Here is a 15,679-nt window from a genome sequence, read left to right on the forward strand (position 1 = left end):
TTCTTGATTTGACCACATGTTAAACCGCTTTGAGTCAGATCTTTCCAGTTCTTGTGGCCAAAAGCACCCAACACCAGGGCTGCCCATTAGAGCTCTTGGGTGCTTGTCCACAGATGGAAACTTGCTCCATTCCAAACAACTTCCAGCTTCTGGGGAAAGACCCATGCTCACTCTAAGTAACTGGGGCCTCCAAACCCCTCACCCACAGAGCAGTGCCCCCTCAATCAGGGGTACCCACCCCACAGAAGCAGTGGCCTTCAGGGCATGTTAGGCTCGGGTCGTCCCTCAGTCACACGTGCTGACAAGAGTAGGTTGGCACACTCTGAAATCAGGACGAACTCACTTCAGCTTTTATCTGAAAAGTTTTCTGCTGGGAGAAGTCAGGCTTAGCAGGAAATTTATATCTATCAGATGGGCAATGGTTGGGAAATTAAGCAAGGAGGCCACTAAACTGGGGTGGCTTTGATGCCTTAGCAGCTACATAAGCACCCCCATGTCTAAGTCAGAGTCAATGGACTCAACTCTGAGAAAAAGACACTTAAGGAGATCTACTCACAAACAGACAACTCAGCTTTCCCAAATAAGACAACCACTTCAGCTACAGCCAAGCAAATCATCTCACTTTGCTTCAGCATCCTCTCTATAAAGACTTTGCCCCAGCTCCTGTCAGCGAAGTGCTCCTAATCACCTTTGGTTTGGTACTGACTTATTCAAATTGATACATGCTCAAATACACTCGAAAAACATGCCTCAGTCTCTTTTAAACATGGAATAGGAACCCAATTTATAAATGGGAAATATTGGGGATCCAGGGTTTCTCAGGTGGCACTAGAGGTAAAGAACCTGCCTGCCAGTGTAGGAGACGCAGGAGACTCAGGTTTGATCCCTGGCCCGGGAAGATCCCCTGGAGGAGGAAATGGCAACCCACTCCAGTATTCTTGCCTGGACAATCCCATGGACAGAGGAGCCTGGTGGGCTACAGTTCATGGGGTCACAAAGCAACTCAGCATGCACACATGGGGCATCAAGCTGACTTTCCCCTTTGGCCCAGGAAAGAGGTCCTCATTTAGGCTACGAAGAGCAAGAATGAAATAAAGTATCTAATGCCAGTGAGTTGTATGTTCAAAAATGATCAAAATGGAAAATTTTATGTTATGTATATTTTACTGCCAAAAGGAAAAAGGAGGAAAATAAGATAAACAAAAGACACTGAGGGCAGCAGGGCAGGGCGACAGCATGTTGAAATCCTACACAACCTCCTCGGAAAGGCAGTCACAAAACACCGTCCTGCGGGGCTGTTGACCTGGCTTCACTTCCAGGAAGGCCTGGGTGGGGACTGGCTTTGGGGACAGTAGGCTAATGGGCTGGGGAAATGGGGACCGGCCTGGAGCTGAGTCAGTAGCAGCAACAACAATCAGACCCTTTCAGCAGGCATTTTTCTCCCACACCCAGCCTTCTACACCGCACTCCCAACAACTCTGTTATGAACGGGGAGGCTAAGAGGAGCATTCTTTTATTTAGTTAGTTTTGTCGAAGTATAGTTGATTTACTATGTTATGTTAGAGTCAGGTATACAGTAAAGTGATTCCAAATATATATATATTCTTTTTTCATATTCTTTTCCATTATAGTTTGCTACAAGCTATTGAATATAGTTCCCTGCGCTAGGCAGGAAGTCCTTGTTATCTATTATATATGTATCTGTTAACCCTAAATTCCTAATTTATCCCTCTCTCCTCTTTCCCTTATAGTAACCATAAATTTGTTTTCCATATCTGTGCATCTATTTCAATTTTGTAAATAAGTTCATTTGTATCATATTTTAGATTCCACATGTAAGTGATATCATATATTTGTCTTTCTCTTTCTGACTTACTTCACTTAGTATGATAATCTCTAGGTCCATCCATGTTGCTACAAATGGCATTGTTCCATTCTTCTTATGGCTGAGTAGTATTTTGCTGTGTGTATGTGTATATATATCTCTCTCTCTCCTTTATCCAGGAAGAGCAGTCTATTGGCCAGTTACTGTCAGCAGGCGCCATGACAGGAAGTGTATGGAAAATGGCAAGAACTAAGAAACCTGACAGGCTCAGCAAAGGCCTTGATTTATTTCCAGCTCTTAACTTGCAGTTTCCCAGCTGGGGCCGGGAGGAGGGGAAGGAGGCAAGAGATGCCCAGATCACAGTCACCTGAGGCAGGACCCCTCTGGTTTTACTTGGATGCTGATGCTTGTGAGGAACGAAAGAGGGAAGGAAGGCAGGCGGCATCTCCCCTCACTCCCCCAGCAGCCCCACCTGGCAGAAGCAGGTCTCTAAGGGGATGGGCTGTGGTATGCGAGCAGCAAGCCTGAGCTCAGGAAGCAGCTCCCCATTCTTGGCATTTGGGAGGAGAAAGAGGAGATGGGTCCCCAACAGTTGTCCTTTTTCATCAACTACATCCCTGATAAGCAGGAGGTGGAGCCCCGTAATTCCAGATGTCCCTATATGACAGGCTATCTGCTCTTTCCTCCTGTAGGGGTTTCACCTAGGAATGAAATTCTACCACAATAAAACAAAACCTTGGGAGTGGTTGAGATGTCTCAGTGCTAGGCAAGAAAAGTCATGGAAGTAAGGTGCCGTCTTTCAGAAAGAAAGAAAAAATAGCTTTTCTGGTTCTGGGAAGGGGCCATCTGGGATTTCCAAAGAAAGTGGGAATTTGGAGATATAGCCAAGTGATGCCAGCAGCTAGGCAAGATGGCTAGGGGGCAAAATCCATCTTCTGGCCCCTGATGGATAGCACCTCCTCAGTGTGTTGATGCAAAAGCACCCCCACACACAGTCACCAGAAGTGCTGTTCATCACTAACATTTTCATTTTCCGACCTGACAAGCCAGGCTTCCTGACAGCTAACCCAGTATCCAGTCTTCCTGGAGGAGCTTCATCTCTGACTGGAGCCTCAGCAATTTGTCCAGAAACATACTTTAGCAGGAGGAGGCAAAAGACCTGAAGGACCAAGAAACACACAAAAGATAGGAGATGAGATGGGGGGACTCCCAGTCTGGTCACTCATTCATCACAGTGTGTATCGAGCTCCTGCTGTGTGTCAGGCATTATCCCCAATAACCCTGTCAAGTAGCCATTCTTGTGGGGAGCAGGGTACAGGCTGGTGGAAAAGATGTAAGCTTGGGAATCAACTCTTGAATTCAACTCCTGCTTTGCCATATATCAGTTGGGGAAGCTGGTGGACAAACAGGTGATCCACTCCAGGAAATGGACAGACTGTTACCACAGCACTAGATCCCGTGGCGGCCGAAACAACAGGCCTCATGGAGGACAGGATGCTGGAGCTGGAGGCAGAGTGGAGTTCACTCAACAGACATGGAGAGAAAATGCTCCAGCCAGAATAAGTCATGTTTATGAAGGCAGAAAGACAGACAGGGCCCAGTGCCCTTAGGGACAGCACTCAGAGATACAGACTGGAAGTGACGAGCATCAGAAGTGAGACTGGAGCCTGCTTGGGCATGCTGACACAGGGAGATTTCTTCTTGTGGATGAAGAATTATTTGAGAGAGTCTTCAGCAAGGGCGAGATGGATGAGTGGAATCAAGTGTGGAGATGCTATGCTAACCAGGAGGCTATGTCAATAGATGGGGTGAGAATGGAGAGGGCCCAGTCTAAGTGGGTAGAGGGGTGGGTGAGGGAGAAGGAAGAATAGCAGATGACGGAGGTTTGGAGAACCATGTAGGAGTCAATGAAATTCACCAATTCAGGGTGTGCAGGAGAAGGAACACACATCTATCAGTGCCTCCACAAGAAATGGGGAGATTCAAAATAGAATAATGCAGAGAGTACTCTCTTAAAAGTACATGTGGGTTTGGTGTAAGAGAGAGACAAGAGCTAATGCAGCAACGGGGGCCAGTAATAGCAGAGAAGATGTGCTTTCGGGCCAGAAGACAAGAGAGAAAACAGTTGCCTAGACCAGAAGGGGAGTCTTATAGAGAAGTTCTCTCGAGAGGTTCTACAGTCTTTTGGCCAAGATTCTGTCCCTTTTGGCCTAGGGACAGCCAACTCAGGTGACCTCACTGGGAGCATGCCAGGGAAATAAATACCTAGTTTCATTTTTCGCTTTCCTCCAAGCATTAGAGGTTCCCATTAGCAAAAGCCATCTGGAGGCCAGCCAGCACAGAAGCCCATGGCTGCCATTCCCCAGGGACACACCCTCTGGGACACAGCAGGGCAAAGAAGTGGGGGAGTAGACTTGAGGAGCAAAGAGCTGATTCAAAGGGTACAGCTGAGTGACGGAATCAACAGTGAAGAATCTGCTTCTGAGAACTGGGGGACAGGTCAGTGGGCTCCAGTGGATGGTAGAAGACAGCCTGGGGTTAAAGGTAGGATCTCGGGCTGAGGAATGACTCCAAGACCTTGCATCTACTTGATGGCCACCTACAAAAGATTGTGAAAAGGAAATCAAAATGGAGTCAGCTTTGCTGAGAGCTCTCCAAAACGGAACCAGGAGGCCACTGAGGAAGGGTGACTTATGCACATCCCAGCCCAGGTAGAATCTAATCTTTTGACCATGTAGTGTCCTGACAAAGGCATCAAGAACTTCTGCCAGAAACTCAAGATGTTTATCAGACCCTTACCCTAAAACAACCCACGATGGTCTGTCCCTGAAGGACGAATAAATATTTTCTTTTTGTGTCAGAAGACAGTCTCATGGTTTTTGCCTTTATAACCCCCTGATTGTTTCTTTTCCTCAGAACACTTATTCAGTTTTACCCAACTCTGTGTTTCCCAAATTGCAATTCTTAAGACCCCCAAATAAAGTTCTTTGTTCTTTGTAGCCTCGATGTTGGTCAGTACGCCACAGAATTATGAGGTGACCAGCACTGTGTTCAAGACTAAAGGCTCTGATCTGTGCTCAGAGAGATAGCCACCGGGGTAAGTGTGGCAGTTTCGACCACAGAGCTGTCCACACAGCTTCACTAACCACAGACTGTTGATAGTAGCGTGGGGTGGCGGAGGCAGGGATTAGGCAGGTTGGGAGGTGCAGAATGAGTACAGCCTGATTTGGGGGGAGCGGGCAGGATGCAGGAGAATGTGCAGAGGTGAACTCAGTTTAGTGTTTAATTTTTTTTTAATTTAGTTAACGATTTAGTGAAGGAATGAGAGGCTAGATTGGGTAGGTAAGCAGGCAGGAATTCATGAAAGACCTGAGTGCCCAAACTTGGACTTTTAATCAAGTTTGAAGCAGTGGGGACAGGAGAAGAACACAGTCAAGTCTGCTTGGGAGTAGTCTGTTGCAGAGGGATGTTCAGTAAGCAGCATCCAGACAGTATAATTACTGTGAAAAGCTTCTTTTAATGCAGCTTTTGTACTTACAAATACCAGCAAGTTCCCAACAACGCTGGGGAACAAAGTCCAGGTCCCTGGTGAGGGCAAAAACATGAAAAAGAAAAAATGCAACAGTTCATCTCATATTAGGAATCCATCCACCTGGAAAAGACAATATAAGCTCAAAACCCAACACAGCCCTCCTGCCCACTCTGCGTTCTGCTATTACAAACCCAAAGGGTTGTGGTCTGTGAGGAAGCAAATGATTATCTACCAGTCCCTGGAGAAGAGAGAACTCCACAATCCCTCACCCAGGATGGGCCATGAAAACACGTGGAAAATAAACACTCAGGATGGTCTGAATGAACATCAGAGCAGACAGTTGCAGGAGCCGTCTGCCTGCCCCACTGGTCAGGACACAGAGGCAGGGGGCTCGCCGACAGGAAGCAGGTATTATTTCCAGCCGGTGCCGATTGACGAAGGCGATACAAGGAAGCTGCTATATATTAGGTCATAAATCTGAGCTTGCCAATTTCCCACTAACATAGCTCAGCTGCATCCTCCTGGAGAGCCCCGGGGAAGCAAGGGACAGCGGGGCTGGCCCAGTTCAGGCCTGAATCACTCTCTTCTTCTCATTAAAGAATAATCCTTCAATTTCTGAAGCTGCAGCAAATATGTGGATGACATTTTTAATATTATTCTTCAACCCACGATCTTTCATTCATGTGAAATATTTCATTAAAATAAATAAAAGCAGTTAAATTACAAATAATTCTCTTGGTGGTAGATTGGGGACTCTCTTCAGCTGAGGGACCTGTGCTTCTTCCCTCTATTTTTTTTCTCTTGTTCGATTTAGTGACCGAACATTAACTCTTCTTTCTTTTTTAAAAAAAATATTTATTTATTCATTTGGCTGTGCCAGGTCTTAGTTGCGGCATGAGGGATCTTTAGTTGTGGCATGTTGAACTCTTAGCTTAGCTGTGGCATGAGGGATCTAGTTCCTTGACCAGGGATCAAACCTGGGCTCCCTGCATTGGGAGTGTGGAGGAGTCTTAGCCACTGAACCACCAGGGAAGTCCCGAACACAACTTTTCTTTAGGAAGTCCTGAGATCAGCAGGGTATGGAGCACAGTTGACTCCTTTAAGGTAGGGGGTCTTGGGAGGCATGGCTGGCCAGTGCCCCGAGGGCATGGGCCAGCTGCAAGGCACCAGGGACAGAGCTCTGCCCCTTGCCGCCCCTCAGGAAGAAGGAAACCCCAGCCCCACTTCAAGCTGCCCCACCTGGAGATGGGAGAAGTCCCAGGGCTTCATTTAGGAACAGACAGGAACAGAGGTTGCTTGTGGCAAGTGAGAAGGATCATGCGTGCAGGCATGCTCGGTCTTTTCAGTCTTGTCCGACTCTGTGTGACCCTATGGACTGTAGCCCCCCAGCTCCTCTGTCCATGGGATTCTCCAACCAAGAAAAGTAGAGTGGGTTGCTGTACCCTCCTCTAGGGAATCTTCCCGACCTAGGGATGGAACCCGTGTCTCTTATGTCTCCTGTATTGACAGGCAGGTCTTTACCATTAGTGCCACCTGGGAAGCAGAGACGAATCCGATCAAGTCTTAAATCAGAAAATGGTAGGACCAGATAAAGACCCGTGGCTCTCTTTAACCCAACTTCCTTCATCTACCTCCACCCTTCCCAGCTATCTCCTGCCCACATTCTTTTTTTTAATTGAAATATAGTTGGTTTATAATATTGCATTAGTTTCTGAAGTACAGACAAGTGTATATACATATATATATATTCTTTTTCCTATTCTTTCCCATTATGGCTTACTACAGGATATTGACTATAGCCCCCTATACTGTACAGTAGTTCAGTACTGTAGTATAATGTATAGTATAGTGTATAGTGTAGTATACAGTACTACATAGGCTGGAGCTATTCGCTCAGACGGTTAAGCATCTGCCCACAATGTGGGAGACCCGGGTTAGATCCCTGGGTTGGGAAGATCCCTGGAGAAGGAAATGGCAGCCCACTCCAGTACTCTTGCCTGGAAAATCCCATGAACAGAGGAGCCTGGTGGGCTACAGTCCGTGGGGCCACAAAGAGTCGGACACGCTACTGAGCGACTTCACTTTCACTTTCACTATACCATAGGACCTTGTTGTTTATCTCATTTCGAGTAGTTTGTTTCTGTTAACCCCCAAACTCCTAATTTATCCCGCCCCCCTCTTTCCCTTTTGGTAACCATAAATTTGTTTTCTATGTCTGTGCATCTGTTTCCGTTTTGTGAATGAGTTCATTTGTACCATATTTTAGATCCCACATATAAGTGATATCATTGATGTTCGTCTTTCTCTTTCCGACTTACTTCACTTAGTATGATAATCTCTAGGTCCATCCTTGTTGCCTCAAATGACATTATTTCATTCTGTTTTATAGCTGAGTAATACTTCGTTATGTATATATCTCCATCTTCTTTATCCATTCATCTGTTGATGGGCATTTATGTTGCTCCCATGTCCTGGTTATTATAAACTGTGCCATGATGAACACTAGGGTACATGAATTTTTTTAATTTGAGTTTTCTCCAGATACATACCCAGGAGTGGGATTGCTGGATCACATGGCAACTCTACTTTTAGTTTTTTAAGGAACATCCACATTCTGCCTTCATTCTCATTGGGAAAAACAAACAAACCAAAAAAAAAGACATCCTGAGGGCCTTCTAAGTATCCTTCCAATGAGAACTTGACACACAGCTCCTGCCTATGATTATAAACTAATTCAGGAAAGTCAAAGGAGTTCATTCCATAGGCCAGTGCTGACTGATTATAGTGGCTGCATAAAGAAATGTGTTGAGACTGAGATCTGGGCTCTGTGAGAGACTGCCAGCACTGAGTGGTGAGGTCTGCCATGAGAACAGGATGGGAAAGTGTTGCCCCTCATCCCATGTATTTTCTAATCAGGGGACTCTATTCAGAAATAATTCATTTATGCTGGGAGTATCCTGGAAAATGTCAATGAGATAACCACTGAAGGCTCACGATCAAGGAAGTTTCAAATCCCAGTGCGATTTTGTCTCTCATCACAGAATTGAATTCTACAGGGTATTTGTCCTCCTGATTCAGGTCAACAAGTCAGAATCACCATTCTTCCTTTGAGAGCTATGGGTTGTTGATGCTGGGAATGGAGTTATGGCTGATGATTACTTTCCTGTATCTAGTGGTTAATGAAACAAACTGCTTTAAAAACAAACAAATACCTCTTGGCAAAGAGGCCAGGGCTGAGCCTTGGAAAACCTGCCTAGGAACCTTACCCCTGGGCTACCAGTACCTCCTAGGGAGGTCACCGACCTGGGTGGCCACCCTGGACAGAGGCTATGAGACACACACACACGTGGGCCAAGATGATTTCTATAGGCTCAGAGCATTTGCCACAAAGTGAAGTACTGTTTATTTCCCCTCGGCTGAGGTGAAAATAAGACCTTCGCACATTCAGGTCTGAAGGACAATGGCTCCTACCTTGTCCATCCATACAACATCCCTTTAAGAATTGTTTCCAGAGGCCAACAATTCATTCCCTTCAGGAAACAGACACCGGAGTGGCTGCAAGGTGTCAGCCATCCTAATGGGGCCGTGCCTCATCCTCTGTACTTACCCTTCTGCTTCTACATCCACTGCAGGGGTGGGAGTCGGGGCGCACGGCCTTGAAGCTTGCTTGTGGTAAAGACTCTCCCTCTCTCTCATAGGGTCTGAACAAGATAACAGGTCCCTCTTGAATAGGGTTCGATAGATTTACAGGCAAAAGAAGGATGTGTCACTTGCAAAGCAAGCCCTTCATGTACAAGCCAGTTCAATCTCCTGAAAAGGGCTCAGTGTCCCCTGGAGCACAGTCCAGAGAGGAAGTGTGTGACTGAACACAGAAGAAAACCAAGCTGGACAGAACATGTCTTGGATGAGTTAATGAGCTTGGGACTGAAGATGGCTTATTGATGGGCAAATGTTAACATTATACAGCTAAGTGGGAAAAGCTGGAAACAAAAAAGGAATGTACAATGTAACCCCATTTTATGTGTGAGTATGCAAATGCCTGGACACACACAAAGAACAAGGTGGAAAAGAAAGGAACTAAACTGTCCACATTTCATCTCAGCAAGGAGGAATTACTAATGACCTTGGGTTTGGTTTCTCTTGTTGGTTCTTTTGTCTTCATATGTTACTTCTACATTTTCTGTTTTTTATATGAGCACACATACCTTTTGTAATAGAAATGAAGTAAATGTTACTTTAAAATAATTATAAAAGGGTGGGAAAGGGAAAATTAAAAAGAAAATGAGTATTGGAATTATTTAGAACTAATAGGAATCCTTATTCTGTCCATTTTTAGCTGGTGCCCTTGGACAAATTATCTGTCCCCGGCCTCTGTTTCCTCTCCCTAAACCACAGTGCATGATTAGACAGAGAAGGCAGACTTACTGTTTTTTATGATGGTTGGTTATTGGTTTCATAGCAGGGGTGCTTAGCAGCCAGCAAAAGATGGTTGTGGTGCCCAGGAGAGATTTGTGGTTTCTTCTGCTGAGATGAGGGTCTAGAGTGGACGTGAGGCAGCCCGGTGAATGACAAGAAATGGTACATCTGGGAGGCTCCCAAGCTCACCACCCAAACCCCCTACAATGCCTCCAACCCAAGCATGGGGAGAGCTGACCACCGGGGACCTTGGGGACTCCAGTCAACAAGATTCTAGCCCATCTGTCACCATGACTGATGTGAGCGGACACTCACTCACTGGGACCCAGTCTCCAAACACAGCCAGCAGACATTTCCTTGAGAAACACTGTGTAGGTGCTTACGAGTTGGGGGCCAAGTCAGGCTAGGAGAGAGGACAGACGGATTCCCCTGCAAGTTGATGAGTCCCACATCCAAGTAAAGCAGCTGGGCTCTCATGGCAGAGGAACAAGAGACACAGGGGATGCCAGGATGGGGCCGAGCATGGCTCCAAAGGCCTTTGGGGATACCGTACACCATGTGCAAGATCATCCAGTGGCCCAGCAGCTCCAGCCAAAAGGAGCCATCCTGGGGCCATTCTGCTGTGTAAATTTGGCTCCAAATCACTCACGTTAATTTCTGCATGAGCTCCAGACTGTCCAGAGTTTTCAGCTGGACACATAATTTCACCTTCTTAATAGATCACCGGAGTTTCTCCTGTCATAAGAAAAACAAGATTGACAGCCAAAATCTGTCAAGAAATTATCTGAAAGCAGTAATGAGAGTCTCATGAATATGTAATAAGACAGTAATTTCTCGTTTCTCATAGGCAGCCTTGGAGGGTCAGGAACATTTCCCCTGAGGATGGCTGACCCAAGGTCGCCTGGTTGCTGGGAGGAGATGATCCTGCCTCTAGCAAACTGTAGCTGTTCCTTCTCTAGAAAAACTACAAACAGCACATCTTTGTACCCCTCCCAAGCCAACCCAGGAGCTGAGGCCATAGATATCACATGGCATCAAGGATGGTTCTAAGAAAAGCAAGGAAAGGAAAAAAAAAAAAGCCTCTGTGTATTATGTGCATCTGGAAAAGGCTCTTGTGTTTGTTCATTATATGTTTCATTTATGTATTTGCATTCAGTAACTCCTTTCTTGTATGGATGATGACCAAAGTAGGATCCAAGCATTTTAGAGCTGGAAGGAAACCCTGAGATTAAACAGCAGCCCGCACCCTCCCCCGCCCCGCCCCCAGCACAGCATCCTGGACTCAAGTGCAATATCCTCTCTTGATGGGTGAGACTAAGGTCATGGTCACAGGTTCTAACCACAAGTCTGCTGCTCCCAATGGCTCTACCCTAACATTCCTGCTTCAGTCCCATTCAAGAAACCAGAGCACAGTGAGGAGGCAAAGCTGAATAAGACAGAGCCCCTGCCCTCCCCCGAGGGACTGGTGGGAAAAGCAAGGATGTAAGTGACTGTGATGTTAAAAAATAATACTAAAAATTTAAAACCTGGAAATCAGGCCCTGAGAGGACAGTAAGTCCTTCCAACGTCATTTGGTCATTGTTTCTCAAGCCCACCCAAGGATTATTTAATCATCTAGGGGAATGTATCTTTGTTCAATGTCTATTTACTATTAATGAAGGGCTCAGACTCTGAAGTTACATGTTAACTTGAAGACCATGCCCAATAAAGGTACAAATAATGTCTATCCAATAGAAGACGTAACATCAAAGATTGATCCTTTTAATTACCCTGTAGGCCATTAACCAGTTATGCTTTGTTTTTTAATTGTGGTTAAAATACACATAACATAAAATTTTACCATCTCAACCATTTTCAAGTGCACAGTTCAAGGTCATTAACTACATTTGCCTTGTTGTGCAACAATCACCACTATCCATCTCCCGACCTCTTTTCATCCTGCAACACTGACACTCTGTACCCATTAAACAAGAACTCCCTACTCTTCCCTCCTGCCAGCATCTAACAACCACAGTCTACCTTCTGCCTCCATGAATCTGACTACTGTACATATTTTATATAAGCGGAGTCAGGCAGTATTTGTCCATGAGACTGGTTTATTTCACTTAGCATACTGTTCTTAAGTCTCATTCACATTGTAGCATGTGTCAGTTTCTTTCCTTTTCAATGCTGAATAATATTTCACTGTACACATACACCGCTTTTCGCTTATTCATTCATGCTTGGGTTGCTTCCACCTTTCGGCTATTGTGAATACTACTACTCTAAACCTGGGCAAATCTCTCTTGAGACTCTGCTCTCAGTTCTTGTGGATATATATCCAGAAGTGGGACTGATATACCCAGAAGTGGGACTGATGGATCATATAACAACTCTAATTTTTTTGTGGAACTTCCATACAGTTTTCCACAGCAAATATACAGTTTCACAGTTCTACCAGCACTGCACAAGGGTTCCAATTTCTCCAGATCCTTCCCACTTGCTATTTCTTGGAGTTTTTTTATTCTAATGGGTATAAGGCATCTTATTATGGTTTTGATTTCCATTTCCCTAATGGTTAGTTCATTGGAAGGACTGATGCTGAAGCTGAAACTCCAATACTTTGGCCACCTCATGCGAAGAGTTGACTCATTGGAAAAGACTCTGATGCTAGGAGGGAATGGGGGCAGGAGAAGAGGGGGACAACAGAGGATGAGATGGCTGGATGGCATCACCAACTCGATGGACATGAATTTGGGTAAACTCCGGGAGTTGGTGATGGACAGGGAGGCCTGGCATGCTGTGATTCATGGGGTCGCAAAGAGTCAGACACGACTGAGCCACTGAACTGAACTGAATGGTTAGTGATGTTGAGCATCTTTTCATGTGCTTATTAGCCATTTGTATGTCTTTTTCAGAGAATTCCAACTCATGTGCTTTGTCCTTTTAAAAATATCAGGTTGTTCGATTTTTGTTGTTGAGTTGTAGGAGTTCTTTTTATATATTCTGAGTATTAACCCCTTATCAGATACATGATTAGAAATGTTTTCTCCCAGTCCATGGGCTGTCTTATTACTCTGTTGACAGCATGCTTCCATGCACAGAAGTTTTTAATTTTGGTGTAATCCAATTTATCTATTTTTTATTTTGTTTCTTGTGCTTTGGGTGTCATATCCAAGAAATCGTTGCCAAATCCAATATCATGAAACTTTTCCCTTATGCTTTCTTCTAAGAGTTTTATAGTTTTAGCTTTTCCATTTTGGTCTTTGATCCGCTTTGAGTTAATTTTTGTACATGGTGTAAGGTAAGAATTCAACTTCATTCTTTTGCATGTGGATGTTCAGTTTTCCCAGCACTATTTGTTTAAAAGAAAAATCTGTCCTTTCTCCATTGAATGATCTTGGCATGCCTGCCAAAAATCATTTGACTATATATGTGAGGGTAATCGGTTTTGTTTTTAACTTAGAAATTTTACTAACATCTCCTTTTGCTAACTGCTAAGTCACTTCAGTCGTGTCCGACTCTGTGCGACCCCATGGACGGCAGCCCACCAGGCTCCCCCATCCCTGGGATTCTCCAGGCAAGAACACTGGAGTGGGTTGCCATTTCCTTCTCCAATGCATGAAAGTGAAAGTGAAGTCGCTCAGTCGTATCCGACTCTTAGCGACCCCATCGCTCAGTCGTATCCAACTCTTAGCGACCCCATGGACTGCAGCCCACCAGGCTCCTCCATCCATGGGATTTTCCAGGCAAGAGTACTGGAGTGGGGTGCCATTGCCTTCTCCAACATTTCCTCTTAAGTGCTTATAAATACCCAATTCCTCAAAATGCCTTTGAACTGGTTTTGCCATCTTCCTGGTTCCCTCATCCATGAATTTCTAAATCTCTGAACCTTGCCCATTCCATGTTTTATGAAATGCATGTTTTTAAACATTTGAACGTTATGCTTTGGCAGTGACATACAAAGTGCTGTGGGTATCAGGGTGAAGATCATTTCTAGTTGAGGGATTCAAAAACCTTTTCACTTTTGAAATTAGCCTTATGATTAATGGCTAGGCTTGGAAGATAGATATGGTGGTTTGGGGTGAACAATAAAGACCCCAGAAACAGCAGGAAGACCGTTTTCCTTGCTGGCTGTTCCTTTCTTGTGTGTCTTAGCCAGCAAAGGCTATTGGCCAACACAGGTGTTGATACATTTTATGAGAAAGCCTTGGGGAAAAAAAAAGCGCCTTGCCTCTTCCATATGGCATTTTCTTCACAACAGAATCCTGCCACAGTGCTGGGTCAGTGCCTCCTCCTGAGCCTGCACCCCTATCTCACCCCCTTCTCCTACCCCAATGAGAGACTTGAAAGGCCTGGGCCTTTCTCTCCCCATTTTAGATTCGTCTCTGATTATGCCTTAACCAGGGAACTGCATTTCCTGACTGTCTCCTTCCCACCACATGGGGCATCAATGAAATATCTCCCTGACAGAATCTAAATGTTACCAGCATCAATCACACGGATAAACCACAAACAAGCCCAGGACAGAGCAGTCATCTCTGTCGGATCCAAAGTGGTTTTAATTAGAAAACTTAACTTCTGGCCTCGGAGGATGAGAACTGCCACCCTCGAGTGACCTGTCTCAGCAGTGTGTCTGCAGCCACGGCGGGCAGCGAAGCCCCTCTTTCTGGGGACCTTTACTCTGCAGGGAGCTTCTGCCCCTGGTGGAATTTAATGCTGGAGCTTGGTTTCCTGGGATCTCAGGTGTGCACATGCCTCCTTGGGTTTTTGAGATGACATTATTGTGGTCCCCAGGCCTTCCCCACCTGAGTTTCCTCACCCATGGCATTCCCTCAGGCTCAGCGGCCACAGCAGCCTGCCTGTGGCTGGATGCTGGATGTCCCAGCTTCTGTCTTGCTGAGAGGCTGTCACTGGCCTCCCTTTCCTCCATGGGAATCCACACACAGCTGTGACCTAGAAGAGCCTCAGAAGAGCCTGCACCCCACACGCTGCTGTGACCCATGGCCTTGCGCTGGCCCATTCCTCTACCCTCCAAGAATCTCAGCTGTCCCGACTCTCTGACCGGGACCCTTCAGCCTTGGTTCAGCCTCTACAAAGGGTAAAGACGCCTCCCCGCTGGGAGGGCTCCCTATGGGGCCGACCAAGGAAGGAGTGAGTTGGGTGAAGACGCAGGGATCTTGAAGCAGGGCTGCTGGGTAACTTTCCCAGTTGGATAACCAGTATAGACTGGGTGGTTGAGGGCAGGCTCGGGCTCAGCCAGCCCACACTTGATTTGAGCCTACGCTAGCTGAGTAAACTTAGGCAACTCGCTCAACCTCTCCGAGCCTCAGTGCTCATAATAATACTTCACAAAGCTGCTCAACAGTAAATATAAAACAGTATAGCACCTGGCAGTACTCGATCCTCAACAAATGTTAACAATTTCTTGGGGATCAGGGGGTGGGTTTTGTCATGCTTGTGCTGTTGCTGTTGTATGTACACAAAGAACATAAAGTCCTAGGAGAAGGACAAGGGAACAAAGGCCAGAGATCCTGCCACTCACATCCCTAGACCCTCTCTTTGCTAATCAATGCTTCTGCAAACTCATAAAGGAGGTCATCCTACTTTCATATCTGCTTGTACAGAGAGTGATAAACTGTTATCTCCTTAAAGTAATCTGGGCTGTTTTCTGCTGGGCCCTGCTCCACCTTGACAGATGGAATTACATTCATCTCCCTTCCCCTTTGGCCATTGGAAAGATCAATGAGACATTAGTCTCCTTGCCTCCTACTTTTTCCTGGGGGAAATGCTGACAGCCCAGAATTAATGCGGCAATTGATTTACCCATGGAATCTAAAGGCAGAAGACAAGTCCTCCCACTGCTGGGTGGGGAGACGGGGAGACAGCACTTTATGGGTCTGGCTCACAGGCCTGCGCTGTCTAGA

At 45.8% G+C, this 15,679-nt stretch overlaps 1 protein-coding gene across 1 annotated transcript in view; it reads right to left on the minus strand.

Annotated features, from left to right (window-relative positions):
• Positions 1-3,741: 3,741 nt before the first annotated feature.
• The window catches only part of LOC129656418 (uncharacterized), a 29,019-nt gene continuing 17,081 nt past the window's right edge, over positions 3,742-15,679 (minus strand). The window contains exons 4-6 of the mRNA XM_055587098.1: positions 5,627-5,814; positions 5,364-5,410; positions 3,742-4,424 (exon numbers count right to left, since the gene is read on the minus strand). Of these exons, the coding sequence (XP_055443073.1) occupies positions 4,051-4,424; positions 5,364-5,410; positions 5,627-5,814 (609 nt within the window). The 3' untranslated portion in view covers positions 3,742-4,050. The remainder of the gene's footprint in view (positions 4,425-5,363; positions 5,411-5,626; positions 5,815-15,679) is intronic.

The sequence above is a fragment of the Bubalus kerabau genome, chromosome 6, assembly GCF_029407905.1.
Source record: "Bubalus kerabau isolate K-KA32 ecotype Philippines breed swamp buffalo chromosome 6, PCC_UOA_SB_1v2, whole genome shotgun sequence".
Lineage (NCBI taxonomy): Eukaryota > Metazoa > Chordata > Mammalia > Artiodactyla > Bovidae > Bubalus > Bubalus kerabau.